Genomic DNA, 25132 nt, shown 5'->3' on the forward strand with positions numbered 1-25132 from the left:
GAGTCTTAATTCTTTCTGCAGGATTACATTTTGGGGGGTTTGTAATGCTCTATAATTATCACAAAGCATCTTGAATATACAGTATTTCTTTCTGCACATAAAATTTGTTAACAGCACCGCCTATTGTTGATTTGGTTCACACACTCCCTCATGAGGTCACTGGCTACGTATTGTTTATCCATATTATGTCTATAAAAATACTGCTATTTCAGCATCAAGGTCAGTTGCATTTTGCAGCTTCAGGCCATTTCAATTTTTAGGATGCCTTTTTTTCTATACATACTCCTGCTCTTCCCTCACCTGAACGCAACAGCAGAAAACACTCTTTGCCGAATGATGGGAGACCCAAAATACGCAATGCTGTCCAAAGATGGAGACATAAATATTGGAGCAATATTTCCAGTCCACACTAAAGAAACATTACCTTCATTTGAGTTTAGAAAAAAACCTCAGCTTTTATCATGCTCTAGGTTTGTTACATTGAAAAATTTATAAACACTACAGAAGATAATGTTTATAAAACAAATTCATGTTTTTAACCTATTTGTTTAATATTTTACAGTGTGAGTGTAAGAGATTTTCGGCTGGCTCAAATCATGATTTTTGCAATTGAAGAAATTAATAGAAATGAAAGTTTGCTCCCAAATGTTTCTATTGGCTATAGAATCTATGATAGCTGTTCATCAAGACTGTCTTCTATGAGTGCAATTATGACAGTGATGAATAGTCAAGAGTTTGCAGCAGGAGAAAGATGCAATAGACAGTCTCCTATACATGCTATCATAGGAGAAACAGAGTCTTCTGCCACTGTGATTCTGTCAAGAACCACAGGACCTTTTAAAATTCCAGTGGTAAGAAGCAAGAAGAGTAATGCTTGAAGCATTGACTTTTTAACATACTGTAAAACAGTTTCATTATTTTATGTGAATTTCTTTTTCAGATAAGTCACTCATCTGCTTGTGAGTGTCTCAGTAATAGGAAAGATTACCCTTCTTTCTTCAGGACTATTGCTAGTGATTATTACCAGGGCAGTGCACTTGCAGTCTTGGTAAAGAACTTAGGTTGGACTTGGGTTGGAGCTGTGAACAGTGACAATGACTATGGAAACAGTGGAATGGATATTTTTCTGAAAACAGCTAAGAAGGAGGGGATTTGTGTAGAGTACTCTGTAAAATTCTACCGAACAGAGCCCGAAAAACTCCAAAAAGCTATAAAAACAATGAAACAAGGCACAGCAAAAGTGATTGTTGCATATGTTTCATTTATTGAGATGGGATTACTAATTGATCAACTGAGCATTCAGAACATTACAGGCCTCCAAATGATTGGAGTGTTTGGATGGATAACTTCAACGAATTTGATAACTCCTGAAACTTTTCATGTGATGGGAGGGTCACTGGGACTTGCATTAAAAAAGATCAATATTGAAGGGTTTTTGGATTTTGTTAATAAATCATTTTGGGAAACAACCTTTCCATGCTCACATAGAGATGGTAATTATTCTCAAACTAAATTAAATTGCAACCAATACCAAGATCTACTTGTGCTAAGAAATTACCATGAAGATTTGTCTGAACATAGATATTCAAGCAATGTTTACAAAGCAGTATATGCTGTGGCTTATGCACTACACAGTCTGTTAAAGTGCACAGGGCAAGAAGTCTGTGAAAAAGCCCAGACAATACAACCACAGCAGGTAAACAAAAAGAGAATTTGGGGGAAAGGCAAGGGTTTGGGGAATTTTTATTTTTGTGACAAACTGATGCAATAATAACGATGTTCCAATCTGTTTTATAATTAGGTGGTTAACTCTCTGAAAAAGGTAAATTTTACTGTAAAGTTTGGTGATCGTGTGTGGTTTGACAGCACTGGTGGTGTAGTAGGCCAATATGAAGTTGTGAATTGGCAGCAGGACTCAGATGGGTCATTTCAGTTTAAACCAGTGGGTTACTATGATGCCTCACTGCCCCCTGACCAGCGCTTTTTCATTAACACTGAAAACATAATCTGGCCTGGACAGCAGCTGAAGGTAAATGAAGAATCCGTTTTTCAAAAGGTTTTGTTGAAACTGGGGAAATTAAAAAAATTATATAAAGTTACAGTAAAATGAAAGTTAAGTACACTTGTATAATAGCTGAAAAGCATACATCAATATAAGACTGATTTGACATGAAAATCTCATAATCATTTACAAAAGAGACATTTAATTTATTTCTGAGTGAACAGGAAATACTTTCTCTTTAACAGACAAAGCTTTACAATATTTTTTATAATATTAGCAAGCACACACACACACATATATATATATTACAGACACATTTGGAGTGTTTTTTTCTGCTGGAAATTTTCAATGTTGCTAAAATGTCTTCCTTCCTTCATTCCATTTGGTGGCTTTTCATGCAAGAACACATTGGCATATGCTTTAACTTATGTTTTTTTATTGAATATACAGGTATTTTGTATATTTTTGTATTTTGTTTCTATGTAGAAACCAAGGTCTGTGTGCAGTGAGAGTTGTCCTCCAGGCACTAGGAAGGCTGTACAGAAAGGAAGACCTGTCTGCTGTTATGACTGTATTACATGTGCAGATGGAGAAATCAGTAATGAGACAGGTAAATCTCAGCCCAGACCAAAGATCTTATTTTATAAGTGGAGTAAATAAATGGAATATTTTTCTGTTTCTCTATCGTTGTCTGTAACTTAACTAATCATAATCTTTTCTTTTAGATTCAAATAACTGCCAGCAGTGTCCAGGGGAATACTGGTCTAATACTGAAAACACTGAATGTGTATTAAAGGCTGTAGAGTTTCTCTCATTCACAGAAGTTATGGGTATAGTGTTAGTCTTTTTCTCACTGTTTGGAGTAGGAATAACTTTACTGGTGGCCATCCTGTTTTACAGTAAGAAGGACACTCCCATAGTAAAAGCCAACAACTCGGAGCTGAGCTTCCTGTTGCTCTTTTCATTGACTTTGTGTTTTCTTTGTTCACTTACTTTCATTGGTCGCCCCACTGAGTGGTCCTGTATGTTGCGTCACACAGCGTTTGGGATCACTTTTGTCCTCTGTATCTCCTGTGTTCTGGGGAAAACAATAGTGGTGTTAATGGCATTCAAGGCCACACTTCCAGGAAGTAATGTCATGAAATGGTTTGGGCCTGCACAACAGAGACTCAGTGTTTTTGCCTTTACACTTATACAAGTTCTAATCTGTGTGCTTTGGCTAACAATATCTCCTCCCTTCCCATATAAAAATATGAAACATTATAAGGAGAAGATTATTCTTGAATGCAGTCTGGGTTCTACTATAGGTTTCTGGGCTGTGTTGGGTTATATTGGCCTACTGGCTCTCCTGTGCTTCATTCTGGCTTTTCTGGCCCGGACACTTCCTGATAACTTCAATGAAGCTAAATTCATCACATTCAGTATGTTCATATTCTGTGCTGTATGGATCACATTTATTCCAGCTTATGTCAGTTCACCTGGAAAATTTACTGTAGCTGTGGAGATTTTTGCCATTTTAGCATCAAGCTTTGGTTTACTATTCTGCATATTTGCACCTAAATGTTACATCATCCTGTTTAAACCTGAACAAAACACAAAGCAACATTTGATGGGTAAAACCCAATCTAAGTCCTACTGAGAAATAAACATTATTAAATTAACAATGCAGTGATTTTTATTTATCTAGATAACAAATATTACTAATGTATTTTTTTGGAAATTCATAAAAAATTTTACGAATAAACTAGATTACTACATAAACAAACCAATCAATTAAACTGTTATACTAAACAGATTATAATCCAACTGTTTGTTAAATCAAGCTAAAAGCTACATTGCACACTAACAGTAGTTTGTTAAATAACTGAATTCAATGAGGGAAAACGATAAGGTTATGTCACGGAGTGACTCGGTAGGGCGGAACCAAAGTGAGAGAAGATGGTTTCCGCCCGGGCCGGATTTCACAAAATCACACGGAATGAATCGCAGCTGTGTAAACAACGTGGCGAGTGGTAATTGGGTAAGTCATGCCAGCAGGAGGGGTATAAAGAGGAGAGTAAAGAGACAGGAAGTGTGCTGTTGTATCAGGAGGGACGCCGCGAGTGCACGTTGGGTTGAGCTACGAGTACGGACAAACGGCATTGTTGGAGTAGCCCCAGAGACCTGTGGCTAGAGAGAAAGAGTCAAAAATAAACGAAGGGTGAGCAAGGGTTTACACAAGCCAGTCGATATACTCATTACTGCCTGTGTTTACACAAAGGTCTGGGCGAGTCACACCGGTGGAGTTGGATACACGGTGGATTTCCTGGAAGAGGAGGAAACAGAAGATAGAGTGATTAATGATATACGAGTTGTGAGTAGCATTTAACCACAACTGTGTGATATATACTTACATACCTAAAGAAGAGTGTTGTCTGTTCATAGCGGCCCCACCAGGTGTGCGTGACGGGTGGGCGAGCCGGAGTATGTGTACTGTGCTGACGCTGTGTGGCGAAGCTACTACAAACAGGTTCGAACATCGCTCGGCATAGCGATTTCGATCTCCCCCCCAGAGCCGGTCTAGCCAGGAGAGGAGTACGGACCCTAAATATTCACTGGAGTGTGTGCTGTGCAGCGTGTGAGTGATTTATCTGATGTGAGTACACCTGAAGCTTTTGCAGTGTTGTGCCGTGTCCTGGTTTTTGTACTTACCCCAGGAAGGATCAGGCCTCTGTGGAGATCACCGGGAGCTGCCGAGATGGTGGGCGTCCAATTAAATAACTACGCGGCATGACTATATCCAGCGGGAGTCCTATGGATCCATTTGAGTGAGGTACTGTGGGGAACATTTTAGCCAGACTCGAACACATAACGTCAGAAGAGGTGTTGTGAGCATTAGAAGATCTTGGCGGCTGTATATACGCTGTGTGTGTGGTGGTGCATGTTGAATACTTACCTTATCGTCTAGATCTTCGCCTATCCGCAGGAGGAAGGGAAGAGGACGTGTTGGTCCGGGAAGACGGACGTGTGCTCATTGTGCCACTCTGGATTCCACCCCCGACGGGACGTTGTCTCATCGGTCACAGTTGGACGGCGGTAAAAGCCCCCCTCTTTCTGCCCGTGGTAGACGCTCGAGCTGACGTATGGTTCTTGTTCTTGTTGACCCCCGGTACCCAGTTAACGTTAAATTTACCTCACGAAGACTCGTAGACCCAGAGAAAAGCCTGTAGAAAGAAATACTCACCCTGAACGAGCTATAGCTAACCCTACTGTACGCCGACTCGTAGACCCAGAGAGAAGCCTGTAGAAAGAAATACTCACCTTGAACGAGCTAAAGCTAACTCCACTCTACGCCGACTCGTAGACACAGAGCAAGCCTGTAGGAAGAAATACTCACCTTGTAACGAGTTGAAGCTAAAGCTGCCTTACGCTGACTCGTAGACCCAGAGAAGAACCTATAGGAGAGAGATACTTACCTTGAATTAAGCTATAGCTAAACTTACCTTTTTCTGATATGCAGGCTCAGAGAAACCACCTGTAGGAGAGAAACACTTACCTGGTACCAGTTACTCATGTAACCCTGATTCCCTGAAATATTGGGAACGAGCATTGCGTAGCTGACACTATAGGGAACATAATGCCATCGCGCCATGCTTATAACAGACTTTGCTTTAAAATAGGCACTAAACGGGACTCCATTTAAACCAGCTAGAGCAAGCTCAGGAATACAGAGCTCAGAGTGTATAGCAAAATACATAGTTAACTCTTTCCTTGCCAGCGTTTTAAAAACAATGTTGCCAGCCAGCGTCAGCATTTTCATGTTTTTCACAAAAGTTTAATGCCTTCCAGAAAATGTTCTTATTAAAATGTATAAACAATATATCAAATGAAAGAACAGACATTCTGCTTTCAAACAACAACAAAATGTTCATCTTACCTTGATAAGTTCTCTTTTATCACCTCTCAAATATGGGTAGGTTTTTCAAAAACACCATATTTTGAGCAAAAAGCTAAGATAATTCCATTTTTGTGAAGGAATTTTGATAGAGATCAGATGCAGAGCGATCCTCAAAACTTACATGGACATACAGCTGTTTGCCCTAGAGCGATACTTTCAGGTTTTATACATTGCGGAATACAACATTGCAGTTAAGCGAACATGACCTGCGTTTGTAAGGTGAGGATGTCCAGGCTGTAAATCTATAAAAAAAATTGATGGCGAGGACCATCTCGCCACTTCACAAATGTCTGAGATTGAAATCCCTGCAGACCATGCCCAGGAAAAAGCCATACCTTGTGTAGGGTGGGCTCTAATACCAAGAGGGCAATATTCATTCAGGGAGGCGTATGCCGATGTAATGGCTTCGACGATACATTTGGGTAACATCTGTTCAGTGATGCGCCTACCCAATGACCGATCTACAAAGCTCACAAACAGCTGTTCTGACTTCCTAAAGGAGGCAGAGCGGTTCCTGTAAATTCTAAGCTTTGATGTGCCAGATCGGGTTAAGTGGCTGTTTGCTGTCCTCTGGAAGGAGAGCAAGCAGGAAAACCACCTGGACCCTGAATGGTGTTGATAGGACTTTAGAGACGTATGCCACACTTGCTGTTGTTAGGGCCAGATTCCAAACACAAAGGGGTTGTTTCACGGACAGGGATTAGCTTAAATCAGGACTAGGCCTTAATTTAATTAGGAAATATAACTACTTTTAACAAACATGCCTTACTAAAAACATTACTTGTGTGCATTTTGAGGCAATGTATTTTAAGATATGTCAGTTGTTTTCAGTTTGGACAGCTTTTACATTTATTTTAGTCTAGGACTATTTTAGTCTAGGACTAGTCTATCCCTGTCCAGGAAGCCGCCCCGTAGGATCTGTAGAGAAAGCATGTATATCCCGCACAGGTGCTTTCAGGAACGTGGACAGATCCCAAGATGGGACTGTGCAGGGTCATGGAGGGTTTAGCCTATATATATATATATATATATATATATATATATATATATATATATATATATATATATATATATATATATATATATATATAACGTCAGGGTTTTTTTTTCCTCATAGGACTTTTTCGCTCTGTAACGTCCATACCGCCGCACCACCAGAGGGAGCCCTCTCCAGAGTACTGACATGGTGCCGCCCCGTGCTTCTCTGATCATTTCTTGTTTTGCTTTACTTAAGCCTAAAGCTAGCATAGGGCTAGGGCGAAGAATTGCCAGCTTACCCCTGCATACCAATCGTTTTTCTGAGTGTTTATCTGACTGCCTGTTTATGATCATCTGCCTGTTTATCTGTTTTCTGCTTTTGGATTATCCCCTGATATTGTTTGTCTGGATTGGACTGTTTACTGTGTTTGACCTGCCTGCCTGTTACGGTTTACTCTTCTGCCTTACGTCTTGGATTTGTTTGCCAGATTGTTTTTTTTTTTAATAAACATCCGCAAAATGGATCACGCTGTTTCTGAGCCTTCCTTACAGAATACTTTGCCTACCATCGATCCAGCGGATGTCGCCAATCTGAGGGCTGCTTACGAACATCAAAGCATTCTCCTGCAGGGTTATCAAGAGCAACTCACACGTCTCCAGTCTGTTAACGAGCACCTCACCTGTTACATTCAAGCCTTGCCTACAATGTCTGCCAAACGGGTGAGTGTATCCGAACCGGATAAATTTGACGGTACTGCTGAACATGTGATAAGTTTTCTTCGTCAACTTGATATTTATTTCAAGGATCATGTGGGTGAAAATCTGTCTGACGATACTATGTGCTCTAAAGTGTTTTCACTGCTATCTAGTAAAGCAGTCGAGTGGGCAGCCGTTGTTTGGGGCACGGATCATCGTATCCGCACTTCTTACACATACTTCATTCAACAACTAAAGGAAGTATTTGAATATCCAGCTGGGGTAAGAAGTGCTTCATCACGGATCATCCGCATGTCTCAAAATCACCGACCAGTAGCTGAATACGCCATTGAATTTCGCACGCTTACCGCACAAAGTGGATGGAATGATAAATCGTTCAAGGATGTGTTTCAAAACAGTCTCGATACTTAACTCTAAGCGGAGCTGGCTTGTAAAGGTGAGGATTTCCCTTTTTCTGATTATGTAACTCTGGCAGTCCATATTGATAACCTGATAATGAATGTACCCGCTTAAGCGAAGAGCCCGGCGAACACTACGAATGCTGTGAGTACAACCCGAAAAGTATCGCTTTCCCTGTTGATGCTTCTAATGTAGTAGAACCTATGCAAATGGGGTTTTCACCACTCACTGGTGATCTGGAGAAATTTTACAGTGGTCTTCTCGTTGCATGGAGGTTTGCATCAACCATCTCAAACCCTGTCTGTCTACCAGTATTGAAGGCCCTTCTGGTAAGGATATTAAGATTCCTGATATCTACCATGAATATTCTGAAGTGTTCAGTAAATCCAAGGCTTCTGAGTTTCCTCCCCACAGGCCTTGGGATTGTGCTATTGAACTACTCCTGAACGCCATGCCCCCCAAGAGTAAAGTTTACCCTCTGTCTCAACCTGAAATCCACGCTATGGAGGACTATATTTCTGAAGCGTTACAAAATGGATTTATCCGACCATCAACCTCTCCTGCTGCAGCCGGTTTCTCTTTCGTTGAGAAGAAAGATTGAGGCCTGAGACCCTGCATTGATTATCGAGGTTTGAATAATATCACTGAGAAATTTCCATATCCTTTACCTCTTGTCCCTTCTGCCCTTGAACAGCTACGAGAAGCAAAAATCGACACAAAACTGGATCTAGGCAGTGCCTATAATCTCATTCGTATCCGTGAAGGCAACGAATGGAAAACAGCATTCCACACCACTAGAGGGCACTATGAATACCTTGTGATGCCGTATGGGCTATCTTACTCTACCGCCATATTCCAGTCATTCATCAATGAAGTCTTCAGAGACCTCCTGAACCAGTATGTAATTGCTTACATTGACGATATCCTGATTTACTCCAACAGTACTCCATGTCAGTCATGTCAGTTGTACGTCAAAGCTGAAAAGTGTGAGTTCCATGTTTCGAAAACCAACTTTCTGGGTTATAATATCAGTTCACAGGGAGTCGAGATGGACAACTCTAAGGTCAAGGCAGTCACTGAATGGCCCACACCCTGTACAGTTAAGGATCTCCAAAGATTCCTGGGATTTGCTAACTTCTATAGAAGATGTATACGTAACTACAGTATGGTAGCAGCACCCCTGACATCTCTCTTGAAAGCCAAACCCAAAAAGCTGACCTGGAACCCTCAAGCTGAACAGGCATCCCAAAAACTAAAAATCTTTTTCACCACAGCGCCTGTCCTGAAGCACCCTGATCTGGATGAACAGTTAATTGTAGAAGTAGATGCCTCTGATACAGGAAACGGAGCTGTCCTTTCCCAACGCCAATAACCATTGAATAAGGTATACCCATGTGCTTATTTCTCCAGGAATCTCACACAGGCAGAATGCAACTATGATGTTGGCAATAAGGAACTCTAATCTATTAAGGCAGCCCTGGAGGAATGGAGGCACTGGCTCGAAGGAGCCAAACATCATTTTGTGATCCTGACAGACCATAAAAACCTGGAGTACGTGAAAGGAGCGAAAAGACTCAACGCACGTCAGGCAAGATGGTCCCTATTCTTTACCCGATTTAATTTCTCCATCACCTACAGGCCTGGAAATAAAAACGGCAAGGCAGATGCACTTTTCAAGATATCATGACCCTACACCCTCTGACCGCTCACCTGCACCCATCATACCACCTACTCACATCATTGCTCCTATAGCCTGGGATATCATGCAAGAAATCAACCAAGAACACCAACAAGATCCCATACCACCTGAATGTCTCCCTGAAAAAAAACTCCACTCACTCTCCGTCCCCGCATCATGCAATGGGTCAAAACTTTGTCAAATCTTGTATAGTCTGTGCCCAGTCTAAAACACCCAAAGAATTACCCTCTGGTCTCCTGAAACCCCTGCCTATTCCCCAACGTCTCTGGTCTCATCTCAGTATTGACTTTGTTACAGATCTGCCTAATTCCAACAATAACACAGCCATACTTTTAATAATTGATTGTTTTTCTAAATCATGTCGTTAAGGCCCCTCAGGGGATTACCTACAGCCATGGAAACTGCTGAAGCCATGTTTCACCACGTGTTCAGAAATTTTGGAATACCTGAAGACATCGTCTCGGACCGTGGAACACAATTCACCTCTTAGGTTTGGAAGGCTTTCTGCAATAATATGGATATTAATGTCAGTTTAACGTCTGGTTATCATCCCCAATCTAACGGTCAAGTAGAAAGATTAAACCAAGAGATCGAAGAATATCTGAGATCGTACTGCACCCGTTAACAACACAGCTGGTCTTAATTCCTGCATTGGGGCGAGTACGCACAGAATTCGCTTAGGCACTCATCCACCAACTTCACCCCCTTCCAGTGCGTACTCGGCTACCAACCCCCCATGTTCCCCTGGTCTGGTGAACCTTCTGCTGTCCCTGCAGTGGATGATTGGATGAGGAGGAGTGAAGAAGCCTAGGAAAGCGCCCATGTTATACTCCAAAGGGCCATCCGCAACCAGGAGCTCCACCCCAACCGTCACAGACGTCCACATCCCCCGTATCAACGTGGCCAAAGGGTCTGGCTCTCTACGAGAGATCTCAAGCTCCAGCTCCCATCCAAGAAGCTGAGTCCGAGGTATGTAGGACCATTCCGCATAGTCTGACAAATCAATGATGTTACGTACCACTTAGAACTCCCTGTTAATTATTGTATTTCTCCCTCTTTCCATGTTTCCCTGCTGAAACCCTATCATGCGGAGTACAACCCCAACACGGAGCCTCAAGAGCCACCTCCTCCTCTCGACGTTGCCAGGAGCCGGCCTACGCCGTGAGAGAGCTGCTTGGCTCGAGGCGACGCGAGGGTCGTCTCCAATATCTGGTTGATTGGGAGGGCTATGGCCCTGAAGAAAGGTCCTGGGTAGCCTCGGACAACATTCTGGACCCCAACCTCATCGAGGAGTTCCACAGAGCCAGACCCGACCGACCTGCACCACTTCCTCGAGGAAGGCCCCGTAGAGTGCCAGGAGGCACTCATAGGAGGGGGGATTCTGTAACGTCCATACCCCAGCGACACTAGAGGGAGTCCTCTCCGGAGTACTGACATGGCGCCGCCCCGTGCTTCTCTGATCATTTCCTCTTGTATACGATACATTATTAATACGCTCGCTTGTAAAGTTTATTCATAGCCGTTGTATTTTGCTTCTTATATTGTCTGTCGATTTTTCTGTGTTTTCCCTGCTTCTTTTATTGTAAAGCTGCTTTGAAACAATGACCAATTGTGAAAAGCGCTATATAAATAAAATTGAATTGAATTGATAAAAAAGGGTGAATTCTCCAATCTCCAGTTGGCGGGCTGTTGCGAGAAAGCATGTTCACGCCTAGGGATGGGTACCGAAACCCGGTATTAAACTGGCCCCAGGGCTAAATTATGAAAGACCGTAGTATCAGTAAGATCTGACGCTATCGGTTCTGCTTTTGGTCCAGGAGAAAACAATTAAAATAAATGTACTATGTATTCTTGCTTAATAATGTTTTCGTGCACATTTTATCTCACCAAACATTTCTAATTTGCGATAAAATCAAGACGTTTGTCTGTGAGATCAGAGAGATCTCTCATGCGCGCCGCGGAAGCTGTCTGTCACACACACATACACAACAACGAGCGTGGCGCACGGCCGCACGCACATGCATAACAGCACACAACTCCCGCTTAATTCAAAGAGTGACGATGGCCGATAGAGGAAAACATTCAAAAGTGTGGTTATACTTCACAAGAGTTGATGCAGACAACGCTCATTGTCATACAGGTAAGTTCAACAAGATGTTTGCATGTAAGGGCGGAAACACAAGCAATCTGTCAAAGCATCTTTCAAAAGTGCATTATGTGCAGTCAGAAACTGTCCCAATTCAAGAGCTGCGACCTTCTAAGTATGCAACCTTACAAGGCGAGCACTTGGTCTTTCAAGGTGGCAGCCTCAGAAGTCCGCGAAGAGAACTGAAATGAGACGGTCTAAACCTCGGAGTACCCATAATTTGCGTCACCTGCTGCACGCACCCACCGCCGCGGTCAGGCATGTATGCTAAAATCATGTTGAATCAACGTTGTTCACCTCATTTAATATAAATGAACCATCTCCCTAATTGGTTTGCTTACCTTAAGTTAAAATTCTGTTGATTTCTTTTGGGAGAAATGACGTTATGCATTCAACATATTTTCTACTTGTTTTAAAATCCTAAATAAAGAAAAATCAGTATGTAAACATTTATTTGGCTAAATGCTCAGCACTTCAAGTTAGTTTAAAAAATAGCCTACATATAAATATCTTATTTAGAGTATTTTTTCTGCAGCTTTCACGCTGGTGCATTAACAAATATATGTACATTATTTAGAAATGATATCCAGAAATTAATTTGTAATGATGAAATGCAGACACATAATTAACTTAATCATAGGAACATAGGTTCATGATCAAATGTTAACATTGGCCAAATTACCGATAAGAATACCGTTAAAGTACCGGACCGTTAAGCAGTATCGGTAAGAGTAGTAATACCGTTAAAACCTTAACGATACCCATCCCTATTCACGCCCATGTTGGAACGTGCATGGCCCTGATAGAACAGAGGTCCCCAACCACCGGGTCCCGACCCAGTACTTGGTCATGGACAAGTTGCCACCGGGTCCCAAGAACGTCCTGAAAAAATATGTATAACTAGGTAATAGCTTAATTGGCTATTTTGTCCTTTAAAAAAGAACTTTCTGTGTCAGTTGTGATGATACTGTCTCCTCCTCTGCCCTGCTGTCTTGTGGGGTTCCACAGGGCTCAATTTTAGGCCCCCTTCTGTTCTCTGTGTATTTGCTCCCACTGTGGTATGTACTCAGGAAGCATGGTATGTCCATTTCACTTCTATGCAGATGATAGTAAGAACTATGTCCCTCTTAAAAAGAATGAATATATATATATATATATATATATATATATATATATATATATATATAGCGGGAGAGAGAGAGAGAGAGAGAGAGAGAGAGAGAGAGAGAGAGAGAGAGAGAGAGTTTAATAAAATAATGTATGTTACCAGCAGTAAATCTGTAATTGAAATGATGTCCCTTCAATTAAAAACAACTAGTTTTGGGATTTATATTCTCTTGTCCTTTTTTAACTATACTAGAATCCCCCACCTCACCCTGCTGTAACAAAAAAGGAACTTCAACTCTGAGTAAAGTTACAATGACTTACTTTTTACTTTTACTCAAGTAGATTTTTAAACCAGTAACTTTACTTTACTCTTTCCATACTGGTAAGGTGGCCCACCGAAACACAGCTGTTTTCAGATCAATACACAAAATAATGTTGTTTTTAAGCAACGAAATAGATGCTCTTTAATTTTTTTTTACTTCAAATTACTTTAATTAATAGCCAATTAAAGTAATGTTTTAAGTTAATCCCACTTTTAATTTATATAGTGTGATTATTAAAGATAGCAACAAATAATGCTTTTTATGTTTTATTGTCCTTTCCAAATAATGTAAAGAAAATGAATGGCAAGATGCAACAAACATCTATTTGACTCCTGCTTGACTTGCTTCATGCTCTGCCCTATGACGTCACTGAGTACGTATTGTTTATACATATTAGGTGTTTAAAACTACTGACATCACAGAGTCAATTTCATTTTGCAGGGTTAAGGTGAGCTGAGTCTTAGCAATGATTTGTTTTCTATACACACTCTTGCTTTTTCATCACTTTAGCACAAAGGCAGAAAATACTTATTGCAAAATAATGGGGGACCCCAAATACCCGCTGCTATCAAAGGATGGAGACATAACTATTGGAGCAATTTTTCCACTACACACTAAAGAAACATTACCTTCATTCGAATTCACACAAAAACCTCAGTTTCTATCATGCTCCAGGTGTGGTACATTGGAATTAATTTAAGAAATATTATAGCAGAGAGTGTAAATAAAACAAACCTAACACACCTATGATTTAATGTTTATACAGCGTGAGTCCTAGAGATTTTCGGTTGGCTCAAACCATGATTTTTGCAATTGAGGAGATTAACAGGAATGAAAGTTTTCTTCCAAATGTTTCTATTGGCTATAGAATCTATGATAGCTGTGGTTCGAGACTGTCCTCTGTAAGTGCAATTATGGCACTAATGAACGATCAGGAGTTTGCAGCAGGGAGCAGATGCAATGGACAGTCTCCTATTCATGCAATTATAGGGGAAACAGAGTCTGCCACAACAATTATTCTGTCTAGAACCACAGGACCTTTTAAAATTCCAGTGGTAAGAGACAATAACAGTAATTGCTTGACAAAATTACCAGACTGATAACTATTTATTGTTTCTTGTGATTTCCTTATCAGATAAGTCACTCATCTGCATGTGAGTGTCTCAGTAATAGAAAAGATTACCCTTCATTCTTCAGGACTATTGCTAGTGATTATTACCAGGGCAGAGCACTTGCACTCTTGGTAAAGCACTTAGGCTGGACTTGGGTTGGAGCTGTGAACAGTGACACTGAATATGGAAACAATGGAATGGCCATATTTCTGAACTCAGCCAAAAAGGAGGGGATTTGTGTCGAGTACTCTGTTAAATTTTACAGAACAGAGTCTGAAAAACTACAAAAAGTGGTAAAAACAATGAGGCAGGGCACAGCAAAAGTGGTTGTTGCATTTCTTGCATTTTTTGAGACTGGGTTACTAATTGAGCAACTAAGTATTCAGAACATTACAGGCATACAAATGATTGGAGTGGTCGGATGGACAACTTCAAAGAATTTAATAACTCCTAACACATTTCATGTGATGGGAGGGTCATTAGGGTTTGCTTTGAGAAAACTCCATATTGAAGGATTTTCTGATTATGTTAATAAATCATTTTGGAAAACAGCTTTTCCAAAATGCTCACAAAGAGATGGTAATTATTCTCAAGCTGAATTAAACTGCAGCAGATATCAGGATCTATTTGTGCTAAAAAATTACAATGAAGATGTGTCTGAACAAAGATTTTCAAGCAATGTATACAAAGCAGTGTATGCTGTGGCTTATGCACTATACAGTCTGCTGAAGTGCAAAGAACAAGACATTTGTGAAAAAGCCCTGACAATAAAACCACAACAGGTAAGCAGCAATTTTAGTCTGATTTTGTGTTTTATTGTCACAATAGTAATGTTCTAAATCTTTTTTTTTTTAAAGGTTGTTGAAGCTCTTAAAAAAGTAAATTTCACAGATAAATTTGGAGATCGTGTGTGGTTTGACAGCACTGGTGCTACAGTAGCCCAGTATGAAGTTGTGAACTGGCAGAAGGACTCTGATGGATCATTTCAGTTTAAAGCAGTGGGTTACTATGATGCCTCACTGCCCCCTGACCAGCGCTTTTTCATTAACACTGAAAACATAATATGGGCTGGAGGACAGCGAGAGGTAAATGGTAAAAGCTTGTTAATTTAACAAAGTTATGTCGAGAACCAACAAAGTTCGTTTAAACTGCTGAACCAGTAATTCTCAGTAATGTTAAAGTAAAATAAAGCAAAGGTAAAAATTAACTTATTTAGTGGATATACAGGAAACAACATTATAAAGCTGATTTGGTTATGACTACTCAAAACCGAACGAAAATTCAAAACCAAAACGTGTTGGGCAGGTATAGATTTCTCTCATTTACAAATTGACTTAATTGTATCTGGCTTTTTCTAAATGATATAAAAAAATAAAGCAGACAATATATTTACTTCAAAACCCACTCCTGAAATGTCTATTCAATGTTTTGTCTAGAAATTGATATGTAATAAAGTGGTATTGGTATGTCATGTAATAATTAACCTAAAGTATAAATAAGACTGACAACCATAATAAACTTAAATAGTACCAAAATAATAGCACTTACAGTTTCTTTTTCAGAATATATATCATATACACTACTATTGGCTTCCAGTGTAGATTTACATTATTTTATGATTTAAATATGCAATAATCTCAATATTCTCAAAATGATAACCATATTATCTTTATTCTTTAGAGTATGTATACATTACTGAAAGTACAGGTATTACTGCATGTATGTTTCATTTAGAAGCCAAGGTCTGTGTGCAGTGAGAGTTGTCCTCCAGGCACTAGGAAGGCTGCACAGAAAGGAAGACCTGTCTGCTGTTATGACTGTATTACATGTGCAGATGGAGAAATCAGTAATGAGACAGGTAAACTTCAGACAATCTTAATAACCCAAAGAAAATTGGTTAGTTGCTCTTTTTGTGTTTTTCTCTTGCTGTTTAAGGTGCAATTTATTATTAAAGAGGTTCAGAAATTGAATATTTTTCCATATTTCTCTAATTTTAGTGAGTATAATGATCACAAACATTTCTTCCAGATTCAAATAACTGCCAGCAGTGTCCAGGGGAATACTGGTCTAATACTGAGAACACTGAATGCGTGTTAAAGGCTGTAGAGTTTCTGTCATTCACAGAAGTTATGGGTATAGTGTTAGTCTTTTTCTCTCTGTTTGGAGTAGGAATAACTGTACTGATGGCCATCCTGTTTTACAGTAAGAAGGACACTCCCATAGTAAAAGCCAACAACTCAGAGCTGAGCTTCCTGTTGCTCTTCTCATTGATTCTGTGTTTTCTCTGTTCACTTACTTTCATTGGTCGCCCCACTGAGTGGTCCTGTATGTTGCGTCACACAGCTTTTGGGATCACTTTTGTCCTCTGTCTCTCCTGTGTTCTGGGGAAAACAATAGTGGTGTTAATGGCATTCAAGGCCACACTTCCAGGAAGTAATGTTATGAAATGGTTTGGGCCTGCACAACAGAGACTCAGTGTTTTTGCCTTTACACTCATACAAGTTCTTATCTGTGTGCTTTGGCTAACAATATCTCCTCCTTTTCCTCATAAAAATATGAAATATTATAAGGAGAAGATCATTCTTGAATGCAGTCTGGGTTCTACTATAGGTTTCTGGGCTGTGTTGGGTTATATTGGCCTACTGGCTCTCCTTTGCTTCATACTGGCTTTTCTGGCCCGGACGCTGCCTGATAACTTCAATGAAGCTAAATTCATCACATTCAGTATGCTCATATTCTGTGCTGTATGGATCACATTTATCCCAGCTTATGTCAGTTCACCTGGAAAATTTACTGTAGCTGTGGAAATATTTGCCATTCTGGCATCAAGCTTTGGTTTATTACTTTGCATATTTGCACCTAAATGTTACATCATTCTGTTTAAGCCTGAACAAAATACCAAGCAACATTTGATGGGAAAAACACAAACTAAATTCTACTGAGAGAAAGAACCGTGTTTAAATCAACACTGAGATGGTTTTGTTTATTTCACAAACTAAAATATTAAAGATTTCTATTTCACGCAGACTGTTTATGAAAAACCACCTTTTATATTCACACAAATGCTAAAATATTATGTAGCTATGTTATATTAAGAAACAGTGACCACAATATAAAAGCTTTGATTTGAGAAAAAAATTTGCCTACACATTTACATAAATTATTTTGTAAAATAAATGCTACCAGTCTGACACTGTTTAAATTTAAATAAACCAAGTTATTTCAAAGGAGTAAAAGAGCCCCCATCTTTTTTTGCAAAGCAAATCTTACCTATGTGCTATATATATATATATATGCTACTAACTGTACAAATCCTGTTGTCAAAGGATAAAGACATAAGACCCTTTTCTACGTACTGTTTTGATCATAAGTTGTACAGCAATTATTCTTTTACAGGTTATATGAACATTATCCGTTGTTGAAATAATCTCAAAAGCACTAGCTTATTAGCTTATGTTAATTTTTGTTTTTTCTTAATGTCTGGTTGTAACAAACAATCAAAAAACGATGGTTTGATGTTCAGAAAAATTATCCCAAGTGATTTATTTGGTTATTTTACAAAAACAGTACAAAACAAATAAAATAAAGAAAATTGCTTTAAACAGCAAACACTGGTGTTATTAAACACTTTTTACTCACAGAGCCTAGCTTCTCAAACACATGTCTCACAGCACACTTAACGAGGTTATACCCCTTCGTTCACAGCAATGCAATACTGGCTCTCTCACAAGCACTCAAAGGCTAATGAACCGATTTTCGTGCCAGCAATGGGGAACAGCTCACAATAGCGGAGACCATCAGTGTAGCTTTACAAAACCATATGGTATTATCATAACTAATGCACATAAAAGCATCATCTTATTCTATTTCAGTATTACCAAATTAATATATCTCATAAATACACATTACTCAACACTGAGTTGACACAACAGGGTCATACACAATTATCAACCCTCTTTACATAAATGGTACATGCCATAATTTTAAAGCTGCTCTCAGACAAATGAGGATAACTGTTACAGTACTCCCCCTCTCCTGTGGCGTAACATAAACAACACCAAAGTGGAGGGAGGGGGAGATGACAACAAAAAGTCAATGGAAGAGAGGTGATGACGATGGTGGGAGGAGCCAGGGAGGAGACCGAAAAAGGGGATCCATGATGGATGGCCAGAGATCAGTCATGGGGAAGCCCCAGGGCGGAGTCGCCGGAGGGAGGAGCCAAGGTGTAGAGATGGGACTCAACACCTTGGAGCAGAGTGATGGTGATGACACCCATGAAGAAGGTGAGCAGGGCGGAGCCAAGCAGACAGAGAGCCCAGGGAAAGGCGAAGTGACAGGGCGGAGCCAAAGGGTCTAGTGACTAAGGAGGAGCCGGATCCAGAAGCCTGCAGCGGAGATAGAGTGCCCGAAGACAGAGGTGAGTCGAAGGGAGGGAAGAGCCCAACAGAGCCGGCAGGAGGGAGTGACGAGGCGTAGCTACAGATGTGGCCTTTAAAAATGCGCGTCTCTGAAAGCAGAATGCCGCGAGCACTTCCGAAATTCTGCGAGATCCCGCAGAAGGGTGATTCGGTGGGGGACGCAGGAAATAAAAAACCTGTAGAGGGCAGTCGTGTTTCAAGTACAGTAGGGCATACTGACGACATGTGTGCTCGACTTTATGCTTTAAGCATACTATATGATATCGAAGTAACATGACAGGGATTCTTGGTGCATTGGCAGTACTTTGATGTCACATGCAAGCTTTTTAACAAACATTTGGTTGGCGAAGTTTTCTTTTGCCAGTTACATAAACAGTCAAATATTCTTCATAAAAATCTGACTTAAACGCGGATCATTCGTCTTATTTTTTTGTGTACACTTACAGTAGAAGAGACGTGATGATAACGGAGTCTTATAACAAAATAATTCGCAAAGACCTTTGAAGAAACCGAGAGCATTTGCGCAATATCATTAACTAGTTTATCTAATTGTACATTTAGTTTATCTTTGCATCTGAACGTTTTTAATAGCTGGAACATGGTTGTAATGCGCTTTTCCGCATTATTGTACTTTTTATATTATCATGTTTTCCTTTACATGGTATGAAACTCGATATAAAGTGTGCAATGATGTTGAATAAATTTCTATAATGTGTTATATTTTGTAGTAAGTAAATAAAATCATGTTGTAAGTGTAAATATTCAATTCGAGGAGTTTCTGAGGTGTTTGTCATCGGCAAAAGGCGCAGTTTCTCTGTTGCTGATTAAAACCTGTTGGCTATATGGGATTTTTTAAAATTAACATTTGTTCTACTTATTATTTTATTTATTTGCCTACATTTACTCAAATAATATCAATGTAAAAATAGTAAGTAAATCATAGTTCAAGTTAGGCGTAAAACGTACATTTTTTTTAAGTTGTTGTTAAATACAAATAATATTAATTTGAAGAAAGCAATTATTACAGGTTTAAAAAATATATATAATTCTGAAATTATCAAATATATTGATTAAAATAATCTGTAAATTAAATACTTATATTATTAAGGCGTATACATCAAATAAAATATGTACATTTTAAACAAAATATCTATTTCTAGTCATTAATTTTGGTTTGTCTAACTAAAAAAAAACACATAACTGACATTAAAAGATTTTATTAAGTTACTTTAATCATTTATTTTAGATAGCCTACATTTACAAAGCCACTGAATCATTTTTTACAGTGTATACATTGTGATCTTACGGTATTATTAAATGCATATAAATAAAATATGTAAAACTAATTAAAAGAGATGTCATACACGGACTCCATGAAAGCATACGTTTTCTTGTTCGGTCCACGTGGGTTAAACGGTCACATAGCCTATTCTCCATAAAAATACGACTAAAATGCGGATCACTTGATTCATTTTTTCTGTGCAATTAGAAGAGACGTGATGTATAACTGAGTCTTATAACAAACCTCTATTCGCGTAGACCTTGAAGAGACCGAGAGCATTTGTGCAATATCATTAACTAGTTTATCTAATTGTACATTTAGTTCATTTTTGCATCTGAACGTTCTTAATAGCTTGGAGATGGTTGTAATGCGCTTTTCTGCATTACTGTACTTTTTATATTATCATGTTTTCCTTTACATGGTATGAAACTCGATATAAAGTGTGCAATGGTGTTGAATAAATTTGTATAATGAGTTATATTTTTGTAGTAAGTAAATTAAATCATATTGTGAGTGTAATAATTCATAAATTCGAGGAGTTTCTGAGGTGTTTTTCATCGGCAAAAGGCGCAGTTTCTCTGTTGCTGATTAAAACCTGTTGGCTATATGGGATTTTTTAAAATTAACATTTGTTCTACTTATTATTAATTTATTTTTTTGCCTACATTTACTCAAATAATATCAATGTAAAAATAGTAAGTACATCATAGTTCAAGTTAGGCGTAAAACGTACATTTTTTTAAGTTGATGTTAAATGCAAATAATATTAATTTGAAGAAAGCAATTATTACAGTTTCAAAAACTTAAATATATAATTCTGACCTTATCAAATATATTGATTAAAATAATCTGTAAATTAAATACTTATATTATTAAGGCGTATACATCAAATAAAATATGTACATTTTAAACAAAATATCTATTTCTAGTCATTTATTTGGGTATGTCTAACTAAAAAAAAAAACACATAACTGACATTAAAAAAATTTATTAAGTTAATTTAATCATTTATTTTAGATAGCCTACATTTACAAAGCCACTGAATCATTTTTACAGTGTATACATTATGATCTTACGGTATTATTAAATGCATATAAATAAAAATATGTAAAACTAAATAAAGGAGATGTCATACACGGACTCCGATTCAGACGGGATTAAAAACACAGTGGACCTCTGAGAAGCATGATTTTCTCAAAAAGATGTTTGTCGAGGGTGCCCCGCAAGCACGAGTTTGAAGCCTATGAAAACGTTATTATTCGCTTTGCGTCAAACCCTGTTGCTGAAGGAGACGGACCGGAGCTCCGGCAAGGTGTGTTGTGGACCCGAGGAGGCGGAGCTGCGCTCCGGTGCGCTCCGGCCCAATTTAACCTATTACTTCCACTAACTGAGGTATCCTTCCTCCTTTGCTGTCTGCCTGGTATGATTTTATTGGTCATCTAGGAATAATTTTCACTTTATCTTACTTAATGGGGCGCAGCGCAAACCCGTTGGCCTGTGACATCCCACTACCGCGAGATCTATTCAAAAGCATACTGTAGGCCTACTGTCTCGCGGTGCTAAGACGTCACATGCCGTCCGATCGGGCTGCGTGGCGCCGCAAGTCGTCAAACGAGCGCTGAGCATTGAGTCAAATAAGACACGCGTCAGAAAATTACCGGGGTCCGGGCGGCCATGCCCTTTTTTGCCTCAAAATGCAGACAAATAATGTTTTTAGTAAGGCATGTTTGTTAAAACTAGTTATATTTCCTATTTAAACTAAGTCCTGGCTTAAGCTTATAAAGACCCCGCAAAAACCCTGCTACAGCTCCTGAGGGGGTGCTCTCACTATTCACATGTAAATAAAATGGTTAGAAACCGGTTTTTCTGGTTCTCATTGCAGGACTGTGCGGGGGGAGGGCATTCCGTTTCCATGTGGAGACATTTAACAAACACATTTGATATACACCAAGTTCCAGATTACAACACCAAAAACACATCACGTTTGATAGCAGTGCATGTAGGCCCTACTTATTTGAGTATATTGATAGAGTAAGTATTATGTTGGACACTATTTTGGATATCAAATTGTCCTTTTCTCCAGACAAATAAAACACTGATGTGCATGTCTATAGATCTTATCTAAAGAGTCATTGCTATCATTTTCACTTTTGTGTTGGGTTAATTCCCTGACCAGACCTCTGTCATTTTCTTACGCTCGTCTTATAATTTGACTCAACGCTCAGCGCTCGTGTGGCTTCTTGCTGCGCAGCGCAGACCAATCGGCATGTGACGTCTAGCTATAAGCAGAGGTGGGACAAAGTCATTGTTATGCAAGTCACAAGTAAGTCTTTGCCCTCGAGTCCCGAGTCAAGTCATGTCAAAGATGAGGCAAGTCCCAAGTCGAGTCAAAAGTCAAAGCCAACAAGTCTCAAGTCGAGTCAAAAGTCCTACCATTTTAGTTTCGAGTCATGTCAAGTCCTCTTACAACAGAAATAAAATGCATGCTGTGGACAGGTGGAGGGAGGCCCATATACTGCATTGCATTTTCAAAAGATCAAATTGGCCATGATGCCACCATGGCTGAAAACTCGCTCCACTGTAGCACTAGAAGCAGGCACTGCCAAGGCTACTTGAAAGAGTGAAGGAAGAGTGCCCAGAACAAAATGGCATTCTGTCCTTCTGCCATGTCAATGTAGTGACTTAGCTGCAGTGGTATAGATCTCTTGGTGATGTCAAAGTACCGCGAGAGCGATTCCAGTTAACACGTGGATAAATCCGCTTTGAATCGCTCTCGCGGTACTTTGCTGTCACTCGCCTGTGGGTTTTGTAGCGCCACACCACTCTGCTTCGCGCCGCTAGTGATTTCATATGCCGATCGGATCGCGCAGTTCGGCAGAAAGTCAAACACACCAAATATATAGCCTAATATGTAGGCTATATGCATTTCAACCCGCTAAAGTAGCAAGTGTAGCATGCTAATGGTCAGTGCTTCACTATTACTAAAAGTTTGAAATGTCACAAAACCATGCTGTTACGCATCCTCACGCTATTTTTAGCGGGTATACGGAAATCCTTTACAATTTCTAGTAGACTACACCACTGCTGAGCTGTACTGGTACGGTCCCAACATCCAAACCAACGTGGGACTGCAGTGATTGGATGTCGTGCAGGCAGCGCGCGTGCTCTCTGCATGCAGGTGGTGCACATTTTTTTCATAGATGCAGACACACTGAGACCGGCGCGGCCGTGTGCATTTTTTGTGTAATGGGTAGGTTGCTTCACTGCTGATTCTTGCCATACCTCCGTCTCCGTTGCCTAAATGCGCACGCATACGGTGCCATGTCAACATGGTGTACAAACAGTTAAAGGGTCTATTAAGTAAGATAAAGTCAAAATGAAACCGAGATGACCAATAAAATCAAACCAGGCAGACAGAGAGAGGTGCAACACAGAGGTCAGATGCGCAGTTAGTGGAAGTGCAAGAGAGATGTAAGTAATCAAACGCTGACTATTATACAGCAGTTTATTGACGAGAAATATGAAACCGTAGTGACTGTCAAGGTGACAGGACAAGAAACATTAATGCCGCTGAGCACTTGGGTGTCCAAATTTAATGCGCTGCTTTCTCTCCCTCCAGTAATTCACTTTCCGTTATTCAGCATGTTTATTAACAACATTCCACGCCACCCTTTAATTCTTGAAGATATGTTTTTAACTGTATAATGATTAGATTCCCTGTGTTGCACTGGACTTCTGCTAAGCTTGAACTTGAAAACGCGATGCATCACGTGCGCGGTACAACGCTTCATCCACCCGTAGCGCGCGTGCACGGAGTTTAAATGTTCATATTTTGGCTTGAACATTTTATTGCATTCAGTCTTAAAGCCTAATAAACAGTACCTGTTGAAGTCATTAAAGTTAAATAAATAACAAAAGAAGAGAAAGTGTGCAGCAACTAGTGTGCCCAGGATGGTAAAATAATTATTACAATGTATTCCTAATGACCAACACAAGTCTTCTGCATACTGACATGGTTTGAAATCTATAGGTATTTGATTCTTTGGTTTTCTGATGTATTAAAATTCATATATGTAGAGCAGGGAAATAAGAAGCTTTTTTTCCTGGGGTGCATGCCCTGGAAAATACTTATATGGACCTCGGTATTTATAAAATCATGCAATGCGGCGTGTTTGTCTTTACAGTTATGAAATTTATTATTTTAAACACACATTTCACAAAGTATATATTGTAAGTGTAAATATTCATAAACTCAACACTTCGGAGGCGTTTTTCTAAAGAATAATGTTTAAACTTTATTGGTGGTGGTTGAGAATAATTCCTCTTTCCATATGTAACGCATTTTAGCGCAATATAAATGTATCATATTGTTATATTCTTAATATATAAGAATACTAATATATTTTTTAAAACATTTATAACAGAAAGGTGTATAAAACAGCTTTAATTAACAATATCTGAATTGGCTCTTTGCACAATTCTAATTTTATCATGTCATAATTTATAATTATTAATTAGATTTAATATAAATAAGTTTTGAAAAGTGTTGAATGCGAACGTGTAAGATATCTGGAAGGCGATGCGGCGTGTTTGTCTCTACAGCCACATGTTATAAAATTGATTATTTTACACACACATTTCACAAAGTACATATTGTAAAAATTCATAAACTCAACATTTCGGAGGTGTTTTTCGTCCGCAAAAGGCACAGTTTCTCTGTTCGCGTCAATTATTTTGGTTTGACCAACTAAAAAAACACATAAGTGACATTAAGACATTTTATTAAGTTACTTTAATAAATTATTTTAGTGATATTCTATTTTACAATAATATTTTTTACAATTATGAATTAGAAACACTGACTGCATATGCGCAAGAAAGGTAGCCTATTATTAAAGATTTTATAAATATAAATATGTAAAAACGAAATAAAAAAGATATCATATGCCAACTGTACACCCCGCATGGGTTTAAACGCCTTTTTTCTAAAGAATAATTTGTAAACTTTATTG

General features: G+C 39.1%; 2 protein-coding genes across 2 annotated transcripts; both read left to right on the forward strand.

Moving 5' to 3' along the window:
• The first annotated feature begins 261 nt into the window (after positions 1–261).
• On the forward strand, positions 262–3641 carry LOC135773986 (extracellular calcium-sensing receptor-like). The gene is made up of 6 exons (XM_065283918.2): positions 262–470; positions 563–851; positions 941–1696; positions 1802–2029; positions 2489–2612; positions 2728–3641. The coding sequence occupies exons 1-6, from the start codon at positions 262–264 to the stop codon at positions 3639–3641; spliced, it is 2520 nt and encodes an 839-aa protein (XP_065139990.2).
• Positions 3642–13774: 10133 nt separating this feature from the next.
• On the forward strand, positions 13775–17362 carry LOC135769358 (extracellular calcium-sensing receptor-like). The gene is made up of 6 exons (XM_065278689.2): positions 13775–13983; positions 14075–14363; positions 14444–15202; positions 15278–15505; positions 16155–16278; positions 16449–17362. Exons 1-6 carry the CDS (start codon positions 13775–13777, stop codon positions 17360–17362), a joined length of 2523 nt encoding a protein of 840 aa, XP_065134761.2.
• The last annotated feature ends 7770 nt before the right edge of the window (positions 17363–25132 follow it).

This window comes from Paramisgurnus dabryanus, chromosome 9 (assembly GCF_030506205.2).
Source record: "Paramisgurnus dabryanus chromosome 9, PD_genome_1.1, whole genome shotgun sequence".
In the NCBI taxonomy this organism is placed as follows: domain Eukaryota; kingdom Metazoa; phylum Chordata; class Actinopteri; order Cypriniformes; family Cobitidae; genus Paramisgurnus; species Paramisgurnus dabryanus.